Below are 21,631 nucleotides of genomic sequence, written 5' to 3' on the forward strand. Positions count from 1 at the left end.
AAGTGTGTTTCATCTGGTCGAATAAATTTTATTGCAAATTTCCAAGTGCTATGATGAAACAGCTAATGTTTATACATATTTACTCTTCCCACAAATCAATTTAGACAAAAAGTTTTGATTATTATATCCTGTCTTCTATTATGGATGCAGCATGCAGAAAAATTGTGTATAGATTGAGCAGAATTCTAAAGAAGTATGAAGTGCACAAACATAGTACAAAATACTATAATTCATTGATTCCATATTGGACAGCAAGTTCATTAAGGCAACGTCTATTCAGTGAACAAACCCCTGTATGAGCTCCAGATGCCAGGACATTTTCATATTCCCAATGAGCTCTTTCTTTTTTTTTTTTTAACTTCCAACATGAGGAGACTATATAGGGCTTTTTACTATGGAGATAAATGGCATTTTGTCTATGATGTTCACTTGCATTTTGAACTTTCTGCCTTTTACGCATCTGAACGTGTTATATGGCATGCAATACCACATGTTTCTGTTATCCTAAGGCTACAGCCCATACTTTTATTGCATACACTCTTTAGGGAAAAAGTTTCCAGCCAAAAATAAATATCTACATCGTTACCAAGCACAAGAAATGGTGTGCGCTTAGATGAGTTACAACTAAGAACTTCTCCAAGATCATGACAGTGTAGTTTGTCATGCACACGAAAACCATGCTGTTTCTTCTCAAGATTCCTGTGCTCCAAGTTATTCTTTCCAGTCAGTCAGGATGTGAGAAATCTTCCCACTAAATTTCAGACTAATTCAAACAACCTGAAATTTGGCCCCTGAAATTTTTCAGCCTGAAAATCTGGAAGCCACATGGCAGGATGCAGCCCTTCAGAAAGTGATCGCGTTTGCTGATGCTCCTTGATCTTCCTGTCTTCACGAGCCAATTTCTCCCCAAACCATGAGACACACATCTCCCTCCCGTCCCTCAGCCCAGCCTGAGTGCATTCAGAGGCAGGGGGAGTGCTTCCGGAGTGGCAGGGAGCTTTGCTGTTATTCCCCTTTTCACCCCTCTCGACGCACATCCCATCTGTTCTACACTTGAAATTCAGAGCCAGGTGGGAGCTGACTGCTTACAAGTTGGAGGCATCTGTAATGCAACCAGCTCCATTACATTCTGGATGTCAAGGCCTTCAGCAAAGACCAAAATTAAATTGTGTATTTATTATTCTTAATAGAAAGGCACGACTGGGATCTGCCTGCTGGAGGAACAGGACTGCTTCTCTGTGACAGAGGGACTGTGCAGACAGCATCACTGCCAAGCTCCTGAAGCTTCTAGAGGAACCGCACTCGGGATGAGAGCTAATTTCAGCCCAGCCTCTGCCCAGGTCTGCAATGTCTGCTGAGACAAGCACAAAGGTTCCATATTTCTGAGAGGACACACCTACAAAGATGAAGTCCCAAACACGGTTTTCTTGACCAGACTGTTCTTTGGCTACAATTAAACTTGGATTCACCCCATACTGACCCATAACTTTCTTGACAAATACCAAAGGCCAAACAAGCTTTATAACCCATACCCAGCTTCCAGACTCATGAGAAATTAGGTACCACATCCCTAAATGTGATAAACCTTGAACCTTAACTTGCCTTTTGCAAGCTGCAAATAGAGATGGGTCTGATTCTATTAGACCAACATTTCATTTTATGAAGTCCACTGTGACAAAAGGGGGAGTTGTTAGGAAGTGATGGAAGCAACTCTGCAGCCTCTACTGCCATCCCAAAACCCTGAGATCCCACAGCACTCAGGTCCCTTTCCTCAAAGGGCCCTGGCCTCTGCCTCGTCAGCTGAAGGAGGATGTCCCGCAGGGACCTCACTGCTTCTCAGCAGTACCAGGGAGAATGGCACACAAGCAGCTCACTGCATTATCCAATTTCTTGTTGTTGCACATCCCCTAGTCCTGTGCTGGTTGCTGGGTGTTTTAAATAACAGAGTATTACACACTTAGTGGAAAGGAGATAGCAAAGGGAAATGTGCAATGTAACTCTAATTTATTAATGGTAACTCCAGCGAGCCAATGTTCAGAGTTGGCATTTCATGCTGCTCTACACTCCAGGCACTAGTAGCTGGAAAAAAAAAAAAAGAAAAACCATATACACAAATAGACACCAGCTGGCTTACTCAGCTAGAGTGGGAAGCACTCATCTGAATGAGCCAAAATGTTTTTTCATCCTCCTTCAGAGCCTCCCTGAGTTAAAGGTGTGATTCTTTTGCTGCCATCTTCCACTTCAATAAGGGAAAACCCACATAGACCAGAATTACCAGATTTAGAAACAAAACAGGTCCCCATCAGCCTGATAGGAAACATTTAAAAAGGCAAAACTGCCAGCAGAGAAATGTTAACCATGTCAAGAAGAATGCTTGAGCAGTCCTGTTTGCTAGCAGGACAAGTAGCAACCAAGTTCAAAGCTCTGACTGTCATGAATGTACTTGAGAACAGGAAAGCACTGAAGGAGACTGATGCTCATGAGTCAGAGGTAGACAGTCACAGCAGTCGTCTGTTAACTCAGATCTGACAATTTAGGCAGATAATTAAAGTCTGAATTGTAATAAAATAATTCCATTAAATATTCACCCTCTCCTAGTTTTCAATTAGCAACATGAATTGAATCAAAGGAAGTCATTCCTGAACCAGAAAAAATTGTGCCTCTTCTTTTAAGAATTAGCATCAATTCTTTCTCTGTGGTGGAGCAAGGAGAATGACAGCAGAGGAATGTATTCTGTAAACAACATCGAACAAAAACTCTCCCTTCAGTTCTCTTCTGCATTTTTTTGTATGCAGCTTGATGCACAGACACCTCCAAGAGAGGGCTGATTTGTGCAGTTAAAGCACTCTCTAGATAGAACATTAAAATTTTATAATCACTACAGTTTCGACTGATATAAATGACAAATCAGGCCAGTCAGCTGAATTCTGCATGAACTCTAAAGCAGGGACAACAAAACAAGAAAGCAAAGGAGGAAGGAAGAAGGGCACTAGCCACAAAAACACATTATGCAGTTACTCAGCAATTATACATGCACATCATGAATTAATAATTTTAAAAATATTTCTAATAAAATTATATAACTACTTGCAGGTTTCCCTTGGCCTCTCCACATAAACATAAATGTCTTGCAAATTAAAAATACTGATTCACTTCTTCTGAGTGTCTTAGCAGCAGTGACTGTTGGAGCTGGAATTTAACCCTGGCAAGGACCCTTAAGTCATGTTGAGATGGGCACTGAACATCTGGAGCACTGCAGTGCTGGAATGAAGGTGTAGAAAACACTTACACGAGTTGCTCGAGGCTGACACCAATGCAGAAGAAGGGGATGTGGAAGGAAAACAATGGAAACAGATAAAGAGAGATTCTGGGCTTCATGGCCATGAGGAAACTTACCAAGCACTAACCCATCTCGAGGAAACTCCCATCTGGAGTCATAAGGTAGCTGCATTGGGTCCACATAAATGTATTCATGCCCATCAGGGCTGATAGACTCAATGACTCTCCATCTTATCTCATACCTCGGCTTCTGCAAAGCATATTGAATGTGATCATTAGCCTTATGTCTGACTTGAGATCAAAACCCAACTGGGCTCAGCGTCCAAACTGAAATACTTCTTTCTAGATTACCTGTTTCCAGATGATGACCAGGACAATCAGTGAAATTATCACAATCACCAACAGTACTAAGACGGCAGCAGCCACTGTCAGTTCTGATCGCAAGGCTGTGGAGTAAAAAGACAGGCCATATTTTCCTCCTGAGCCATGAAAGCATGACGCATGTATAAGATACCCATCTCCCACACCTTTCTAGTTCCCATGTCCTACAGATGTGGAAATAGCACCTGGGCTGGTGACTGTTAAGCCTCACTGAGCCTCTCAGAGCTACAGTCTTCTTTGTTTAGAAGAACAGCCACTCATAATAAAATGATAAAATGAATCAGATATCCCATAAAGACCTGTAAAATGCCTCATTCTCAGATGTTTCTGGGTGAATAAAATCCATTTTCATTTATTTTTATTTGCAGCAGTTTATGTTTTTATCTACTAAACTTTCTTAAATGAAATTAAATGAAATGAAATCTTAAACTAAAATGAAGTGCGCTAACGAGAGGTGAAGCTGGCTGCTGTAATCTTACAGAAGGACAAAGCAAACTCACTGGGAGCCACAAGTTTCAGTTCCCGAGTAACAGCACCAAGGTCGTTTCTTGCTACACATCTCACAGCCAGGGTTTCCTCTACCTTCTGGAAGGTCACCTGGCTTTCCACCATATTCTTCTCATCCATGTGGGCTTCCATGTGTATATCAGAGATATTGTTAGTCAGAAGAGTCCAGGAAGTGTCATTGCTGCATCTGCAGAGAGTAACAGTGGAAACATGCATAGGGTGTAGGTGTGGATAAAGAGTCACCACAATAGGAATCATCTTCTCCTATGCCTTTCTTCTATCAATTATAATTTTAATGAGCAGGGATGCTTAAGACCACCTTTGTGAAAAGCCTGCATCGTTCTCCCATTGGAATTATCAGCCTTCTGGTACTAACTATTGCTGATACTTTGAAAATTTGATCATGTAGCCCAGTGGGTCCAGCAGAGATAGATTTTGATGATACTAGGTATCCTGTAGAGTTACAGCAGTGGATGGATCTCTACTTCTACCTGAATCCTTCATGCCATACAAGGCTTCCTGTGGCAGGGCTAAGAGGATGACTGTCCCAGGTGGCAGGAGGAGATTTTAGTGCAGTGGGAGTGGAGCACACGGGATGGAGGTCCCAGGGCTCCTAGACTCCTTCCATGTTTAGTCTCCTTCTCCTTGGCATACACAGCCTCCCAGAGAGAGCTCAACAGCTCCTAGCAGCTACAGAAGGAAACAGTGTAGACCAGCAAAGCCAGGAATGATCACTACATATGTCTAGAACACTTTGAAGGTGACAATTATAATCTGGGGGGAAATTGTTTGATTGAAAATTTAGAAGCATGCAAGAATGTTAATCAGGGATCTGAGGTACCTGTGAAGTAGCAGGAGCCCTCAGAATGGAGGGACAGGTACCTTTAAGATCTACTACATTCAATTAATGAACTGAAAGCTTTTACCAAAGTTAAATGGATGCACTGTGTATTCTTCTATTTCACATAATCACTAGGAAGGGTACTGAAAACCTCTCAAAATGTAAGCAATGTGTCTCTGAAAAGACATTAGAATTATGGCTTACTAGCCCTTGATGAGGAAAACATGGTATGATAACTAATAATGTTAAGCTAGCCAAGAATAAAGCAGTCATGTTTTAGATAAAGCTCCTCTTCTTACTTTTTAATGTCCTTGCAAACCAGCCATTCCACATCAGGAAGCGGGGTCCCTTCAGCCAAGCACCTCACTGTCTGCCTGCCAGCAGAGCCTTGGTGGTCGTCCATGAGGTCTAAGATCAAGGCTGGAACTGGAAAGGAGTCAGGAATTTGTTAAAACATTCAAGAGAGTCTAAAAAAGCAGCCTGGACTCTCAAACAAAGCAGGGCAGGTATTGTTTGTCTGACCACTTAGTGGCAGCTAGAGCCACTTGGCCAGGAGATCCCTGTCTGCTGAGGAACATGGGGTATCCCAGGCTAGAGCCATGAAAAGAAAGTGCTGTGTGTATGCCACGTCCTCATGTCATGCTAAATGAGTTATCGTTCCCGCTGTCAGCTGGAATAACTTAGATGGAGGATAAAGTTTCTTTCTGGCACAAGGCCAGTGCAGAAGTCAAAGCCAGGATTAGAGTACAAGAGCTGTGAGGACTCAGCACACATGCACTGTTCCAGAAACCCCAGTTCACACTTCTCTTATCTCCACAGCTCAGGCAATCCAGTACTCATTGTTGAGTAAGTGGATCAAGTTTGTGCTGTGGCCCACCAGTTCTGGTGAGCAAGGCTTTGGGAGCCCTTACCTTGTATTAGTAACGAGAACGTGTATCTCTTAATCTCATCTTCATTTTCAGCAACCAAAGTATAGTACCCACTGTCTTCTTCCTTGGCCCGGATCAATTTTAGTACACTTTGAAACCTGCAGAAATGGGAGTTCTGGTTTGTACTTTTGTATGCTTATATTTTGTTGTTTAAAGCAGGCATAAAAAATCTACTTCAGTGCAACATATAATCTGGATACATGGATATTATAATGTGCTGACACTCAGCATTTCTGGCATGCCTTTGCACTAAAATCATTGTTCAAACAGTAAATAGTTATCAAAACACAACCAACAAAGAAGTGGGCATTATTATATTCTGCTTGGTTCCAACGAAGACTGTGATTTTTCTGGAAATAGCAAAAGATTATTGGAGTGAAGATTTTTTGCAGGAACTGAAGAGGGTTAGTACCCAGAATCCAAGATTTGTATGGTTTGGAGATGTTAATGCTATTAAGCATTACCCTTTAGAGCAGAAAACACAGGATTTTTAAATGTTATTGAGGAAGAAGCAACAAACTGCAGTGGAAAGAGAAAGCAGAAGTTCTCAGATTTCTAGAGGAGAAACTCTCAAGCCAACGTGGCAAAGTAAGATTCATAAGAGAATTTTTACCGTGTTTCCTGGACCCTGTTTGAACTAGTAACAATCTCAGTAAGATTTTCAATCAGAGTCACATTATCCTTCAACCAGTACATTTTTGGAGCGGGGTACGCCTGCACATCGACGACAAAATTTTTGACTTCATGTAGATTGACAGCTTCCAAAGGGCTAAACTGAGGCTCTAGATGAATGAACCCTTTGTCTGAAAATAAAAAAGCCATGCATGAACAATGCTGCGCAGCATTTTTCAAGAAGAGTGTTTTCTAACACATTAATAATTTTTGGACACTGAAATCAGACTATACCATGAACTGTAATGACTACTTTCTTATTTTCCTTAACCTCCTTGGTTGCATGTCGAGCAGTACATTCATAATCCCCTGTGTCTTTCACTGAGGCGTCAGGAATGGTCAACGTGTAAACCAACTTCTGCGATGGGACTTTGATATCATCAAGTTTTATCAGACCTTTTTCTTTCTGTAGTTTGGAGAAGGAAAAAAAAAACCTTACTTAAGTAAATAAGCTGAAAATTGAGGATTTATGATGCCACTGGAGCAAGAGCAACTGTCTAAACCTTGTAGGTCAGAAGAATTGTTTATTCAATCAGGGATATATCTTGAAGCCACAGGCATAAAAGGTCTGTCTATAGAAACAATATCCTTCTGGGGGCAGCCACAGACCAATGAGGAGATTTAGAGCTCATATTTTGTCGATATGAAACAAAATACCATGCAAACTTTGGGTGAGAAGCATGAAAGTGCATTTCACTGATTCTGCTACTTTCTCCTCGGATAGAAAAGCTGAAGGACATTTTATGAATTTTCTTTCTTTAATTTGCCTAAAGAAGGGTGAAGATTTTTCCCTCCACCAGACAAAAAAGTAACCATTTATTAGACGCTTTGTCCTCCCTGTTCTCAAAACAAGAATAATTTATTGGTAAGAGAAGAATCCTGCAAGAGTAAGGATGGGGAGAATGGTCAACCACGAGAGGCTAGAATAAAAAACATTTTGCAGATAGTTTTGAAAGATGGCATATAGCAGAGGCTTTAATGCTTAACGTAGAAAACAGAACAATATCTAAAATCATTTTTTCTTTTGGCATCTTAACGTACTCAAATAAAAGCTGCCATTTGGGATCACAAGTCATTTCTACTGCTCCATGCCCTGAGTTACCAGATTTTTATATGGGATGCTGTGGAATTCTCCACTGACAGGGACGCTAACCAAATTTCACTGAATAAAGATGTGTATGGGAACTGCTGAGTAACAGCCTGAACCTCTGATTGATCACCTGAAGCGAGTCATGAGTCAGCCAGAGGAGCACAGGTGAAGGCAATCCACCCCTCCTAGACCTATTTAAGAGCCGGCTACCAGTGGGGAAGGATCTCATCTGGAGATCCCTCCTTCTGGTGTTTTGTGGTGAGCCTAACATAGTGGTAAGCCTTCCATTTATTCTCTCTTGTTATCATAGTCCACTTCACCTGACTCTCTTGTTTTGTGTTGTAACATCTTGATATCCATTGATTATACAAGATGTTAAGCAGGTTTGAAGAGTTCTGAGGTTGTCCCAAAGTTTTAAGACTTTCTTACAACGTCTTTCTCATGTGTTCTTTTTTTTTTGTTTGGAAGTTCTCTTTAGTGAGTAATTACATTGACTGTAAGAATCATTTAATTTACGCTGGCACAAGATGCAACGAAGGCTCTGAACTTGATTCCCCATCATCCTATATTATGCTGAAGAATCCAGGATTTAAGAGAGCTATTTTAGAGATTCACACCCTCAGCAGTAGCACTATGTGCAGATGTCTGACACGTTCCTAGATCTTTCTATTTCCACAACATTTCTTTTTCTGAGCTAGCACAAGACCTGAGAGGCAGCATTCCTCCCTCTGCACATGGGCTCCCAGTCACACCTCACCTTCCTCTCGTGCTTTGCATACTTGCTAACAACACTCTAACTTTTGATACTGCTTTCTTCTGTGGTACCCTGAAAGTAAAATAAATTACTTTGTTTTTCTTTCCTCAGCTGCCCTCATTCAGAGCAGGAATTATTTCCAACCCCACCTTCTTCCTAATAAGTAACTATAAACATACAAACAAACAAACAAAAAAAGTTAGAGATTTACCACTTTCCCTGGATAATTCCACTGTAAATTAACCACCTCATTGTCAAAGACCACACAAGTCACTACGATGGTCTCGCCTGTTTTGTAGACAGTTTTCAGAGCTTCAATTTCAACCGGCAGCTGTGAAGTAGCTAAGAGAAGAGAGAGAGTGCAAATTTAGTTTAAAGTTATGCAATTGCTAAGCGAGCTGGGAACTAAAAGTGACTATCAATACACCTGCAGGAGCAAGGAGTATCAGAGAAATATATGATATAACCCCATGATGCTAGTGCTAATATAGCTCTTATATATGAGAAAGGAACTGGCCTACACATTATTTCTCAGGCTATTTCTTTTTTTTTTTTCCAAATGAAAATAAATAAATACCTCTTAAAATATAGATGAGGAACTCATCGGACTTGAACTCCATGCCTTTAACCATTGTTTTGCATGTGTATGGTCCTGCAAGGAAGTTCCCTACGAAGCCTTGTTTGCTGTCGTAGAAAGCATAGACGGGCTTGTCTAAACTGTTAACTAAAGTCACTTCAGCACTTGGGTCACTTGTCCGACAAGGGATAACGGTGGGATCACCTTCTTCTACTAGGATGAACTGATCTTCTGGTAAGGAAGGAACAAAAGGCATGTCTGGATCTGTAAGAAATAAGAAGTTTACATCGCCTTGTTTTTTTAAAGTCCACATAGAGGAATTGGATGTCAATGACTATGTATGAGACCTAACTGAAATTAGTACAGTAGAAATCAGTTTTGGTGTTGCTTATATGGCTAGCACCATTAAAGTCACAACTTCATCAAAAATACTTCAGGGTGCATCTCTTTGTGGGTTTCTAATATATCTAACATTGCAGTGATGAGACACAGTTAATTATGGTCACAGTGTGTGGTTTTCGGACTATAGTATCCAACCATAAAAAAGCAAACAAACACCTGGTAATTTTAGTTCTTTTAAAGTCAACAAAATACATGCCAGCTTTCCTATCCGGCCAGTCCAAAGACTGAGTTCAAAACATAATTGCATAACATATCAAACATAAAAAGCAGAGCCCTCATATTATCTGCACTAGGCCATTTGGAATAAACAAATAATCCCCACTAGCCTGAAGCTTCTGTGCGAAGCTTTATAATGAAATTTAATAAACAGCAATACGAATCCCTCCAACAATAGTATTTATGCTGCACTGGCAGGCTCTTTGTAACAATAGTCCAAACACAGCCCTTTATCCCAAACACCCTGCCAAATCCATGTATTCATTTTCCCAAGTTAATTTGAAACAGAAACAAGATTCACCTCGTTTAGTTTTCTCTGTGCTTTTAGTGAAACTAGGATATTGTGTGAAGTCTCAAAGTAATCTTCCTTGGCCAAAGAGGGTTGCTGCCACCCATTGCCCTCCTAATTCATTGCAGGAAAAACAATTGTAAAGACAGTTTATAGTGGCAACAGAATCATTCTCTGTAATTTGGAGAAAAGGATATGTTTCTGCATTTATGACATCTTCATGTTTGGTGAGTGGAAAAAATTACAGGGCGTCTCTGCCTTGCATATGTGGTAGGCTGAAATCTACACCCTCTTCAAAATCAAACCAAAAAACCTCTTCTTGAGGAAATCTTTCGTCTCTTGCCTCTGTATCCTTTTACTAGGTGAATTACAAGCCTACTTAACAACAGAATCTTTTGGTGATATGGGTAGACCTGGTTGGAAATTGAAATGCACGTGCCAAAGCCTGAAACCTCTTACTACTTCAAAAATGAATACAAACGCTTTAAGTTTATTGTGGGAAATGTAGAGAAAGTCTTGGAAGGATCACTGCATTCAAATCACACATCATGAACTGCAAAAACTTAATACCACTTCAAAATAGCCTTAAAAAAGCCTCATTATACTTTCCTGCCCTTTTCCCCTTCCACAATTCTCCTTACAGTTTCAGGCATCATCTCCTCTAAAACTTAAATAAGTTTTGCAGGATTATCTACAATCCCTTCTTTTCTCCTTCATATCCTGCTAAAACTATTTACTGCAGACATCATAGCTGGATGTTTGCAGACCCTCTGGCCCTGCTCTTCTGCCACTCATCCTCTGCACATCAAGGAAATACTTAATGGTTTGCCAGGCAGCCAGCTGCAGCTGTCTGCAGTGCCTAACACAATCACAAAAGAAAAAAAGAAAAAGAAAAAAAAAAAAAAATCCTATCATTTTTATTTGATGGATAGCATGGAAATCCTTCAAAGGAATTTCCAGCCAGAAGAAGGGAGTGGAAGGGCATAGCTGATGATAAGAAATTCTGAAAAGAAGGGATGCCATATCTTCTGGGTCCAACAGATTTTCCACCACTACAGAGAATGGTGGCTCAGGGACTAGAAGGCTGTGGTTGTCATGAAAATTACCAGGTACTGCATGAAATGCTGTATGGAAATACCATATTTTTACTCTTGCCTCAGCAAGACTGCTGGCCAACAGCAGCATTTCTTGCTTCTGCCTCTCTTGAAACAGCCACCGCAAGACAGCTCTGCTGCTTTATGCTTCCTGGGCCCTGTGCATGTGTGGGCTTCTCCTTATTCTCAATTTAAATTAAGTGAAGAACAAGAAATGGCCTTCTCCAGCTGGTGACTGCTTCAATGTCTGGTGTGGCACTAATTGGACGAGCACAAATCCCAGAACATCCACCAAAGTCACCCATGAATGGGCCAATTATGCTGTATGACTCCAAATTCATCCTTCTTGAGAACTGAAGCTTCAACCAAAAATGTGAAAACCAGTATAAAGAAAGATGAATGTGTCTTTAGACTCAGAGGTGCTGGTCTCAATTTACATGTTAGGGAGCAGCTCAGAGGTCATTTCCTTTCCCTCACTGGACAAGCTGCCCCCAGCAATATGCCTCCTACGAACACCTACAGGGCAGCCCTCCCACCCACCCCTGAGGAGGGCGGTGGCACCCCCACTTACCAGGCACATAGATGTAGATGTCCTTCCCCTCAACTTCCCCATCCTCCACTTGCGTGTGGTTATAATAGCAAACATACATGCCCGTGTGAGCGGCTGAGGCATTTCCGACTTCGAGCACTGTCACGAAGAGGCCACTGTTGTTCTCCTCGTGTCTGATGTCTATCCTGTGGCTTCCCTCGGTCACTGGGTACTGCCAGCTCACTTCGCTGTCTCCAGAGCATTTGAGTGTGAAATTGGAATTCAGCTGTACAACCATCTCATTTCTGTTGGGAACAATAGTCGGCAGAGGAAGCTGGCAAAGTGTTAGGAACGGTCCTGGAAAAAGACACAAATAAAGAACACATGAGCACACAGCCCATCCTCAGCACAGGGATGGGAGAGGAGGCAGTGCGGACCCAGAGCAGGCACCTTTATGGCCATTTCAGACGTACTGACACTCCAGGAAATTTGCCCTTGTTAAAAGCCAGAGCTGTTCCCAGCGGAGGGCAAATGGCCTCCCTTTGAAATGCTAAGCAAGGAGTGTTTGCTTGCAGCGTTCTGTTTGGCAAATCCAGAGGTGAAAGACAGAGGGCGAGGTTAGAGAAGGCTCCCAATCCACACCTCAGCTTCCTGCCCAGATGTGGGCGCTGCTTTTTTGCCCTGGCTGCTGGTTCGTGGGCATTGCAGGGCTGGGCTGCAGGGCTCCGTGCAACGCGGTCAGGAAGTCAGCAGTCAGACAATTTTCGAGTAAGCTCGCAATTGAAAGTTAGAAACCGCTTCCCAAAGCCAACACCTGTGTTTTACATCTGGCATCTATTTCTGCAGAGGGCTGGAGCGGGGGCTTCGATTCAAAGCTTGTGCATCAGGTCTACCTCTAGCCAAAGCGTACAGAGGGTTTACAGCCAAATAAAACTGTATTTTGCTGAACTAGATGTTGTAGATGGCACCTCTTTTCAGATGCAATCTATGTTTATGTGATCAGATTTGCAAGCATAGGTAATTTGTAGGTGGGCTGGTGCAGGGCCAAGTCCCAGAAGGAAAATGAGGTCTACACCCACAGTTCCTGAAGGAAAAGAAAGGGGAATTCACAGGGGAAGCAGTGTGAAAGTGAGCTCTGCACAACAAACCAGTGCTGGGAGCCCAGGCGTTCTTTGAAACCAGTTTCCCACATCTGCATGTGTTATCTGAGCCTGCAGGGCCCGTTCTATATTTGGCAGCCCTGTGGCAAGCTTTGCCCTCCCCTCCCAGCTCCATGCGTCCTGCAGATGTGGGCAGCTCTGTGGTGGGGACAGGGGTGCCGGGCCCACACAGGCAGCCTGGGCTGTGCAGAGGTGCTCCAGCATGGCAGGACTGGCAGCTGGAGCTCTGCCTTCTCTTGACCTACCAAAGGGAAGAGCAGAGAAATAGAAGCTGGAGGCGGCTGGCCAGCCATTTGGTGTGGGTTAATGTTGACATAGAGAAGGGGAACTGAAACATGGATTTATGAAGGTGCAGGGATGGCTTAGAGGAGTGAGGAATATTACCTGTGAGAAAACATCCCAGGATCAGGAACGTCCTTGGGGGAGCACCCATAGCTAGCGACAACTGCAACAGAAAGAAGGCAACAGGGAGCCAGTTAATAGCTACGGCAGCTTGCGGGATCCCTCGCTGCTAAAGGCAGGCACGTCCCTGGGACCCCTCTTGCACACGCAGCTTGGTGTAGTGCATGGGCTACGTGGTAATGGTGATATGGCCAAGGAACCACAACCACTGCTCCTCACCCATTCTGGCCCACCCCACTCCTGAATTCTGGAAACACAGCCCAGAGCTGGCACTCGCAGCAAACAGCCTGCACACAGCCTGCTGCCTGCCACGGCATCCGGCACAGAGCCCAGAGAAACACCCTGCCCTGACGCGGGGTCAAAGCTGGTGAGAGTACGATGGCTGTATGCTGTATGCATCTGAATTTTCGCTGCTTGCAGCTTTTTGGGGGGGAGAAAATGTATATTTAAAACCTACTTTTATTATAAATCTCACAACTGTAAGTGATATTTTTGTCTTACCATTGTACACAGTGTATATATAGCTTACTGAATACAATACAAGACAATAGCGTTTATTGCTTATTTGGGAAGAATTCCCTTGATTGAGAGACATGCTATTTAAAACATATGCCAACATTTTCTGATGGAATAAATACCCAATGGACTGCAGGCCTGCACTGCCATCACTGAGCAGCTCTTCTCAGCAGTGTGAAGAGCCATACATCATACGTGATCACTTCAGCTTTCAAACAAATAGTCATAAAGCATCAGTTGTGAGGAGGCAACAACGACAACAAGCACCACTGTAATTTTTGTGCAGTCTGAACCTATTTCTACTCAAAGCCCTCAAGCAGACTGCTGGGTGTTTCGCAAAGAAGCAGCTCCTACGACCCCTGCTCCCATTGAGATCAATGGAGACTTCTGTTGATTTTAATAGTAACTGGATTTGGCCCAAATCCAACATACACTTCAAAAAAGACTGTACAGAAGAACCCCTAACCTGAAACGTGGACCAAGGAGTAAAATAAAGGATGATGTGTCAAAATAGAGATGACTTTTCAAAAGTCCCAGAGAATTTTAATTCATCCTCTGGTTTTCTGCTCCACAGTTCTGAGACAGGAATGCACATAGGTGCATTCAGTCATTAAAGCAATGCCAGTACCATATGGGAGCAAACTGGTTGCAGCATGCCAAGGAGTGTTTCTGAACAAGCCCTTCTTTCCTCCTGCAACATGTGGTGCAGGCGGTGCTCCTTTGCCAAGCAGAAAGTATCTGACTCTGATCAAACTGAAAGGTCTCAGGAGCAGAATTAGAAGACTTACAAAATACCAATCCCCTAAACACGTAGAAACAACCTTAGAATTTCAGCCGACAACATTCCAACAGAGACAAGCCGTTTTGCCCCATTCTTCAATTAGCAATAATTGCCATGTGTTTATGTATCTGTCTCCCATTGATAGCAGATTCTCCGACATCAAAGAAGTTCCTTCATTTCAGCCTCTTTACTTATTTTTTATCACATTTATGTCTTGCAGTATTTTTTCTGATAAAGTAACCCACTGTAAATCTTTAAAGAATTCCCATAGTCGGCCTTACTGATCTGATGTTGAACTCCCAAGCAAGATCCACAAGACAGTGTTATCCCACTGTCTGCCAGTTCTCCTTCTGCCCTTTCTGTCAGAAAAGAACAGATCTCTCTCCCCAAGTTGTAATGTTTTTCCAGGCTATTCTATGCAGGGGAAGCAGTACAGAGAGAGAAAACACAAAGCTAACTCATCTTTGACACACAAACCTGCAGAAGCTGTGCAGAAGCAGACTTACACTGCTGTAAAGCTGTTCAAGGACTTCAGCTCTGTGACTAACACAGTTTAAGCACAGGTGATGGCATTTCCAAAGTGCTACTTGGTGTCTGAGATCTTAGCTGGACTGCCATAGTGTTCAGTAAGAGCTGAGTGCCTCAGTCTACCCTTGCAGCTTAAAACAACACAAGAATTTACTGAATTTGCATTTCCCAGCAGGCTGTTCTTTCTGCATTCATAGTTTTGATCTTGCCCCAATGATCTGTTAATCTCAGCAAAACCCAGTGCAATATTTATTCACTGTGAAAGACAAAATAGCCTTTTAAGAACTCATCATCATCCATACTCAACATCTGTTGGACCTGGATTAAATTACCTTGTGCATCAGACTCACACATGCCAAAATCATGGTTTAGCATAGGCACAATTAACACCTCTGTTTTGGGCAAAAGAGAGTTTCCTCATTCCCACTCCAGGCAGAGATGCTTCACATTTGTTGATATCTACTAACACCTTTTATATTTTTTCTGCACTTATTTGGCTTTTTTACCTTCTTCACGGCAGGGAAACCCTCCTTGTCCCAAATTACCCACATCTCAGCCCTGAGTAAACATACCAGGTTCCATTTCTAGCATCACCACTTCAAACTGCAAGTTGCTGTCATCTTGGTGAAGCCTCATATTTATGGAAGTATTGTCAGTGCTCATGCAGGGTAAGTTTGAGCCAACCTTGATTCTGTGCATAGCTTGAACATGTTAAAATAGAAAACATGGGAGCACACAGTGAAAGCGCGATGATGCCATGAGGGGTTTGCCATGTTCACAGGAGTGGAGGCTGATTGCCCAGGCTAAAGCAATCATCACATCTGCCCTAATCACTGGGCTTCAGAAGGAACTGGCTGTAAAGCTGGTATCTTTGTTGTACGCTTTAACGATAAAAGAAAGTCAGGAAAAGAACATCAGAAGAACTTTTATCAGCAAGGAGTCAATCTTCCGAATTCTCACTGCCAAGTGCTGGCTTTCTGCCAGAAAGGATTTCACTGACTGCCAAGCAGAAGACAAAGGAAAATCAATATCCAGAAAGCTGATGGGAATATGTGCTTAAAAGATGATGATGCTCCTAGGCGATTCTTCTGCATGACCTAGAGGGAAAGCATGATGGTGAAGCAAAGAGACCCAGCAGTATATATATATATATATTTATACTGCAGTAAATCAAACAAAGAGCTCATTCAGGTCAGAAAGCCATCCCATCTACCAGGAGCTTGGAGACGACGAAACTCATTTCCCGTCCGCTACCGAATCGCTGCAGTTCATCCTCTTCGCCACACGATGGCAATGTTGATCCACGTTGACAAACCAAATCCCCCGTCCAGCAGAAGGAGACGCTGGTCTCCAGCTCAGCAGCTGGAACCCAAACCACGTCTCCTACAACAATTGAAAATAAAATTTCTTATATCTTAATTTCATACGAATTTGACGATTTTTCTTCTTTGGGAAAGAAAAAAAAAAGTCTCTTTTGCTCGTATTTACGTAAATTATACGATGGTAAGTGAGTTGCATATCTTGGCACGTAATGATGTGATTATCCTTGTTGTGAGATGGCTGGGTAATTTCAGGGGAGATTTTGTCTGAGTGGCAATCTGTCCTTCTGGGAAATCTTTTCCAGCAGAAGCCACGGCCAGCCCAGGAAAAGAGGAGAATGTTTCCTCTCTGTGGCATATACCACTGATTGAATGTAAATATTCAGTCGGGACCTCCTGAAAGTTTTCTTAGTTTGCAGTTCCCAAATTACAAACTCAGTTCTCTGCAAGAACAGAGAAAGCCCTGCAGCGCAAACAGGAGGATCTGAAGGTTTCAATGGGGAAAGACACAAGCAATGCAAGAACATTTCTTATTTGAAAAATCTGGCATAAATGTTCTCCTCAAACGAGGTTTGTTTCACAACCCTCTGCAAATGTTTGCCTCTAGCGTAGCCTGCGCATCTCTTCTGAGCTACGTGGGAACAACCACACACCAAGCTGAGCCCTATTAGGCTCCTACAGCATCTTAGCACTCTGCAGGATACCTAGAGAGTGCTTGAACCCTGTGAGCCTCCTGGTCAGCCCCAACCCCTTCAGCCTCACCCATGGGGACAGACCTCACCAGACTAGGAAATGGCAGTGGAGAGCAATTCACAACATCTGAATTTACAGAAAGGACTTTCTAGTTGGTCCCAGCAGACAGACACGACAGGCACTTCCAAGGAACGCATCTCACTGAGGTTTTCAGGTTCAGGAACTTCAGAGAACCCCTCAGATCACAATGTAGTTGCTCAGAAGCACTGCATTGTAAAGCCAATTGGTTTCTGTCCACCGCAGAAGCCAGGAAGCCTCACCATTGCAAGCTTTTCCCTTGGGCGTCCATGAAAAGCCTTATTGACATGCAAGAGATGAGTCAAGCAGGAGAGCAAGGCAAGAGGGAGAGACAGGACAGCTTGCTTACTTGCTTGCTTCTTTGAAATTACCAGCAATTTTTGCCAGCACCAGAAAAATTACCCCTCAGAAACTATACCTTAGTCTTTAAAATGAGGGAAACAAATACGTCCTAACAAAATTTGCAGTGTTGATATACAAGAGTGATGTCATTTTGGCCATGATGACCTCAGGATACAAGAGAGGGGAGGTTTCTACAAGGTTATCCATTTCACCCATTTTTAGACCAATTGGTATCACTGGAAATAAGCAACGAGGTCTGAGCTACACAAGCCTTTTTCTGTCTACATAAATGGTACTCAAATCCTAGCTTGATGCTGTGGCACCATGGAGATGTATTCGTTTAAAATATTTATTGCTTTCTGCTTTCCTGAAACCTAATATGTGCGTATTCCTTTCACAGCCACATGAAGGTTTCCAATACACCAACAAATGGCAAAGATACCCCGGTGCCACACCACGAAGCTTCTGCCCGTGGTGCCTTGGGGCAGCATTGGGACAACAGACTCATTCTGCAACAGGGGAGCCCGCCTGCAGGCTGGGAGAGCCGCTTTGCTTGCCGACTGCTAATTCCCACTGCTTTGTGCCGTCTCGTTTTTTTCAAACTTTTTTTTTTCATGCGTCGAGGTTGGCTAAACTGCTGTTTAGCTGAGGGCTCTACAGTGCTCTTTGTTAACTGGAAACTAAAATAGGAGAGTCTTGCTGGGAGATCTTGCTCTATCACTGCTAGATCCGGAGTTAAAAATCAGACCTCCACAGTTGGGATTTTGATTCACCAATGAGAGAGGGACCACTGATGTTCATCTACTTGTTTTGATCCCGTCTCCGGCCCCATCCGGGGCCATTGCTGGGCTCCACATCAGCACAGAGAGATGCTGAGGGTATCCTCCTTTTTCCGGGGTGCCGCACGGTGTCCCCACTTCCCTGAGCCATATCAGCTGAGGGAGCTGTAGCGAGAGGGGGCAACACCAGCGAGACGTGGAATAACCGACCGCCCACCGCTCCCCAGTGGGGAGGCAGCGGGGACACTCAGCCGGCCAGAACGGGGTGGGTTCATACTTTCCAGCCCCCATTCTCGGGGCTTTCCCTCCCTCTGCCCGCAGGAAGCTCGAGTGGTCCCCGAGGGGGCGGGTAGCAGGGTGCCCTCGAGCTTCTTGAGCTCCCCGCTCTTCGCTGAAGCTGCTGCAGATCAAAGGCTGCCGGGACACCGAGCGGACCTTGCTAATACGGTAACTCCCGGCCACTGTGCTGTTTATGCAGGAAACAATAGGAAAGCCTTTGCCAAGCCGGAGCTTTTTTTTTTTTTTTTTTCTTTTTTTTTTCTTTTTTTTTTCACGAGGTAACTAGAAAAAAGGATGGGAGGGTAAGGAGAGGGGCAAACAGAGCCATGTTTTCCTGCCCCGATGTGTGCTGCGCTCCTTCTCCGGCGTGCTCTGTCAGGAGAAGCACGGACCCCCCGTGCCCCGTGGGACGGGCGTTATGCCGCGGCCCAGAGAGACGCGCCCGCGGTCCCGGGACGGCTCCGCCTGTCCCCGCCCGTCCCGAAGATGTGGTCGGGCCGTGCAACGGCGGGCTCCTGACGCCGGAGCGTTTGCGAGAGGCGCGCCGAAAATGCCGTCGAGGGGCGCTGGAAGGGGGCTGGGGCACAGGGAACCCCCCGTGGCGGGTGCTGCTGCCGCCTCGCTGGGTCTGTCGCTGCTCGCTCCAGAAAAAGCAGTCCGAGTCCTGTTCTCTGGAACGGCTCCTGGGCTGCTGGGTATCCGTCCAAAAATGTTGAGCAACGCCGCAGCCAGCCAAAAAGCCATTTCCTACTCGCTCCCAGGACTTTTCCAGGGGACTCCAGCCTGGCAGCGGCTGGCAGCTCCGCAGCTCCGCGCTCCAAAAATCCAAACGGTGGCCGCAAAGACTTCGAACCCCCGCGGTTAGGGGCGATGGGCTCCGGCCGTCCAGCGGGGCGGCGGCGGGCGCGGAATGGAATCTGGAAGGGCTCCAGGTACCCGTCCTGCCCGAATTCAGCATCTTCCCTTCCGCTGAGACGTGTAAAAAAGACGGGACGCGCGGGAACGGGGCGGCTGGAGCCGTGCGCGTCCCGTCGGGGGAATCGGGGGAATGGGCCGGGGGGTGAGGTGGGGAAAGGGAGATCCGAGGTGGTGAAAAACAAAGGGTGGGGGAAGGGAGCGGGTGAAGGAAGCGAGAGCAGAGGTGCGGATGGGAGAAGCGGGAGAACTCTGGGCGCGCCCCCGCCTCACTTCGAGACGCATCCCCCCGACCCCCCGAGGCTCGCACGGCCGCTGCCCGCGGAGCCGCGGCGGCAGGAATGCGGCGCGGTGGCCCCGCCGCGTGTCCCAATGTGTTTGTCATTAATGCTGCTCGCGCCGATCGCCCCGCCGCAGCCGCCGCCGCGCCCCGACGGCCCGAGGTCCCGGAGCCGGCAGCGTCCGCAGATCCGCGGAAGGCGCGCGGCTCAGCCTCGCTTGGGCAAAGCGTCGGGGAAAAATGAAACACCAACAAAATAAATGCGTGGGGAGAAAAAAAAAATAAAAGAGAAAAAAATATATATACATATAGCGGAGAAAGGAAAAACAAAACAAAACAAAAGGTGGGAAAACTGCTCCTCACCTCCTACCTCCTCCTTTATAACGCGCAGATTCCGTCCTGCAGATTGTAAAATATCCAAAATATGTCCACGGCTTTTGTGACTCTCCCCGCTCAGGCGCGCTCCCTCCCGCTCGCCCTCCCTCCGGCTCCGACTGCAATGGTCTCACAACCCGCGTCCCGTAATTGATTCAATGTTATAGTCCATCCTTCCAAAACTAATCATTTGCTTTAAGTAAATAGCTGTCAGGAAATGAAGCCCCCTCCGGCCCCTTCACAATAAGAGCCGCCCCGGCTCGGCCCGCGCCCCCGGCCCCGCGGGCGGAGGCTCTTACGCAGGCAGGGGGACAGCCTCAGCCTCCAGCCTTCCCCGGCCTCGCAGGGGAGGGGGCGGCCGCCATATGGCAGAGGCGAGGGGGAGGGAGGGGGGAATCTGAGCGTTTTGCACTGCGGGGGGAAAAAAAAATATCTATAAGAAAAAAAAAAAAAGTTACATGTAAACTCCGAGTGCTCCCCATGTCATGAATGAGCCTTCCTCCTCGCACCCTCCGGGACGGCGGGGCGGGCCCGGTGGCCGCGGGCACCGTGTGAGGCTGCGGCCGGGCGGTTTGAGCTGGAAACGAATTGGCGGCTTCCTCGTGTCCTTTGTACGCGGCAGAGCGGGGGTTCGGGACGGAGCAGGCGGACGGTGCGAGACACGGGAGCGTGAGGCACTGACACACGGGGGGGCGAGACGGAGCCCTCGTGGGTATGAGTGAGAGCCGCAGCGAGAGGTAACCGCCGCCGGGACGTCCCGAGCCCTGCTGTTCCGACGGGACCGGGACAGCTCTTCTCCTCTCCGTCTTTGGTTCGCTCCTTGCCAACACAGCCCGTCCCGTCTGAGGCCGCTCAAGGCGAGCTTTGATCCCCGCCGGGTACCGCCGAACCGCTATGTGCGGGCGATAAGCGGGAGCCGCTCCTCCCGCGGGCACGGAGCGCGGCGATGCGGCGGCCGCGGGCAGAGGGCAGTGCTGCCCCGAGCACGGCGCTTCCCGGCCTCCCCGGGAACGGAGGGCATCGGAGCTGAGCCCCGGGTCTTTGCCCGCCTCTTGCTCTCCGTCTGACACTTCTTTTTTCCTGTTTAACATTAAACAAAATTTGGTCCTCAATTTCCAGCGACAGGATGCTAGGCGGGTTTTCTCCGTCCTATCCTAAGGCTCAGCCTCCGAAGCGAAGATGCCCTGAATGTAGAGAGAGCAAAATCGAGGCCGCCATCCCCGACGTGTGCGCGGGGGCTGGGGTTGGGCAACCCGGTGCGGCTCAAGGGGTGCCGGCCTCGGGCACGCTCCGCTCCGGGGCTTCCCCGGCTTGGGGGACTCACGTCCCCGCTATTGGTTCCACATGTTTCTGCAGGAAACCATCGGAGTCGGATCTGCGAGCGGCTTCTGCTCGGAATGCTAACAGGATACCGGAATGCTTGTGAATAAACAACGCTGCGAGTGAATCAAAAGCATAGGGGGAAAATAAGGAGAAAAACAAACCAGTAGACCCGCAGATTCTCTGCCTGGGGGCAGCAGACCGACCCTGGAATTTGAGTTGGAAAAGTCCCATCTGTGGAGCCGAGGGCTTCGAGCACCACGAGGATGCGGCCGTGGGCAGCGCCTGGGAGTCAAGCGGAGAC

At 45.9% G+C, this 21,631-nt stretch overlaps 1 protein-coding gene across 3 annotated transcripts in view; it reads right to left on the reverse strand.

The window, feature by feature from the left end:
* Positions 1-20,232, reverse strand: part of PDGFRA (platelet derived growth factor receptor alpha) — a 34,354-nt gene extending 14,122 nt beyond the window's left edge. Inside the window, exons 1-12 of one of the 3 annotated variants that reach the window (XM_048943186.1) lie at positions 19,996-20,232; positions 13,105-13,165; positions 11,603-11,917; positions 9,031-9,294; positions 8,665-8,795; positions 6,844-7,015; positions 6,551-6,740; positions 5,920-6,035; positions 5,308-5,434; positions 4,161-4,354; positions 3,631-3,725; positions 3,397-3,529 (exon numbers count right to left, since the gene is read on the reverse strand). In XM_048943186.1, coding sequence (XP_048799143.1) covers positions 3,397-3,529; positions 3,631-3,725; positions 4,161-4,354; positions 5,308-5,434; positions 5,920-6,035; positions 6,551-6,740; positions 6,844-7,015; positions 8,665-8,795; positions 9,031-9,294; positions 11,603-11,917; positions 13,105-13,153 — 1,786 coding nt within the window. In that variant the 5' untranslated portion in view covers positions 13,154-13,165; positions 19,996-20,232. The remainder of the gene's footprint in view (positions 1-3,396; positions 3,530-3,630; positions 3,726-4,160; positions 4,355-5,307; positions 5,435-5,919; positions 6,036-6,550; positions 6,741-6,843; positions 7,016-8,664; positions 8,796-9,030; positions 9,295-11,602; positions 11,918-13,104; positions 13,166-19,995) is intronic. The other 2 variants (XM_048943185.1, XM_048943184.1) reach the window with 2 other exon arrangements.
* Between the last annotated feature and the right edge of the window lie 1,399 nt (positions 20,233-21,631).

This window comes from Lagopus muta, chromosome 4, assembly GCF_023343835.1.
Source record: "Lagopus muta isolate bLagMut1 chromosome 4, bLagMut1 primary, whole genome shotgun sequence".
Lineage (NCBI taxonomy): Eukaryota > Metazoa > Chordata > Aves > Galliformes > Phasianidae > Lagopus > Lagopus muta.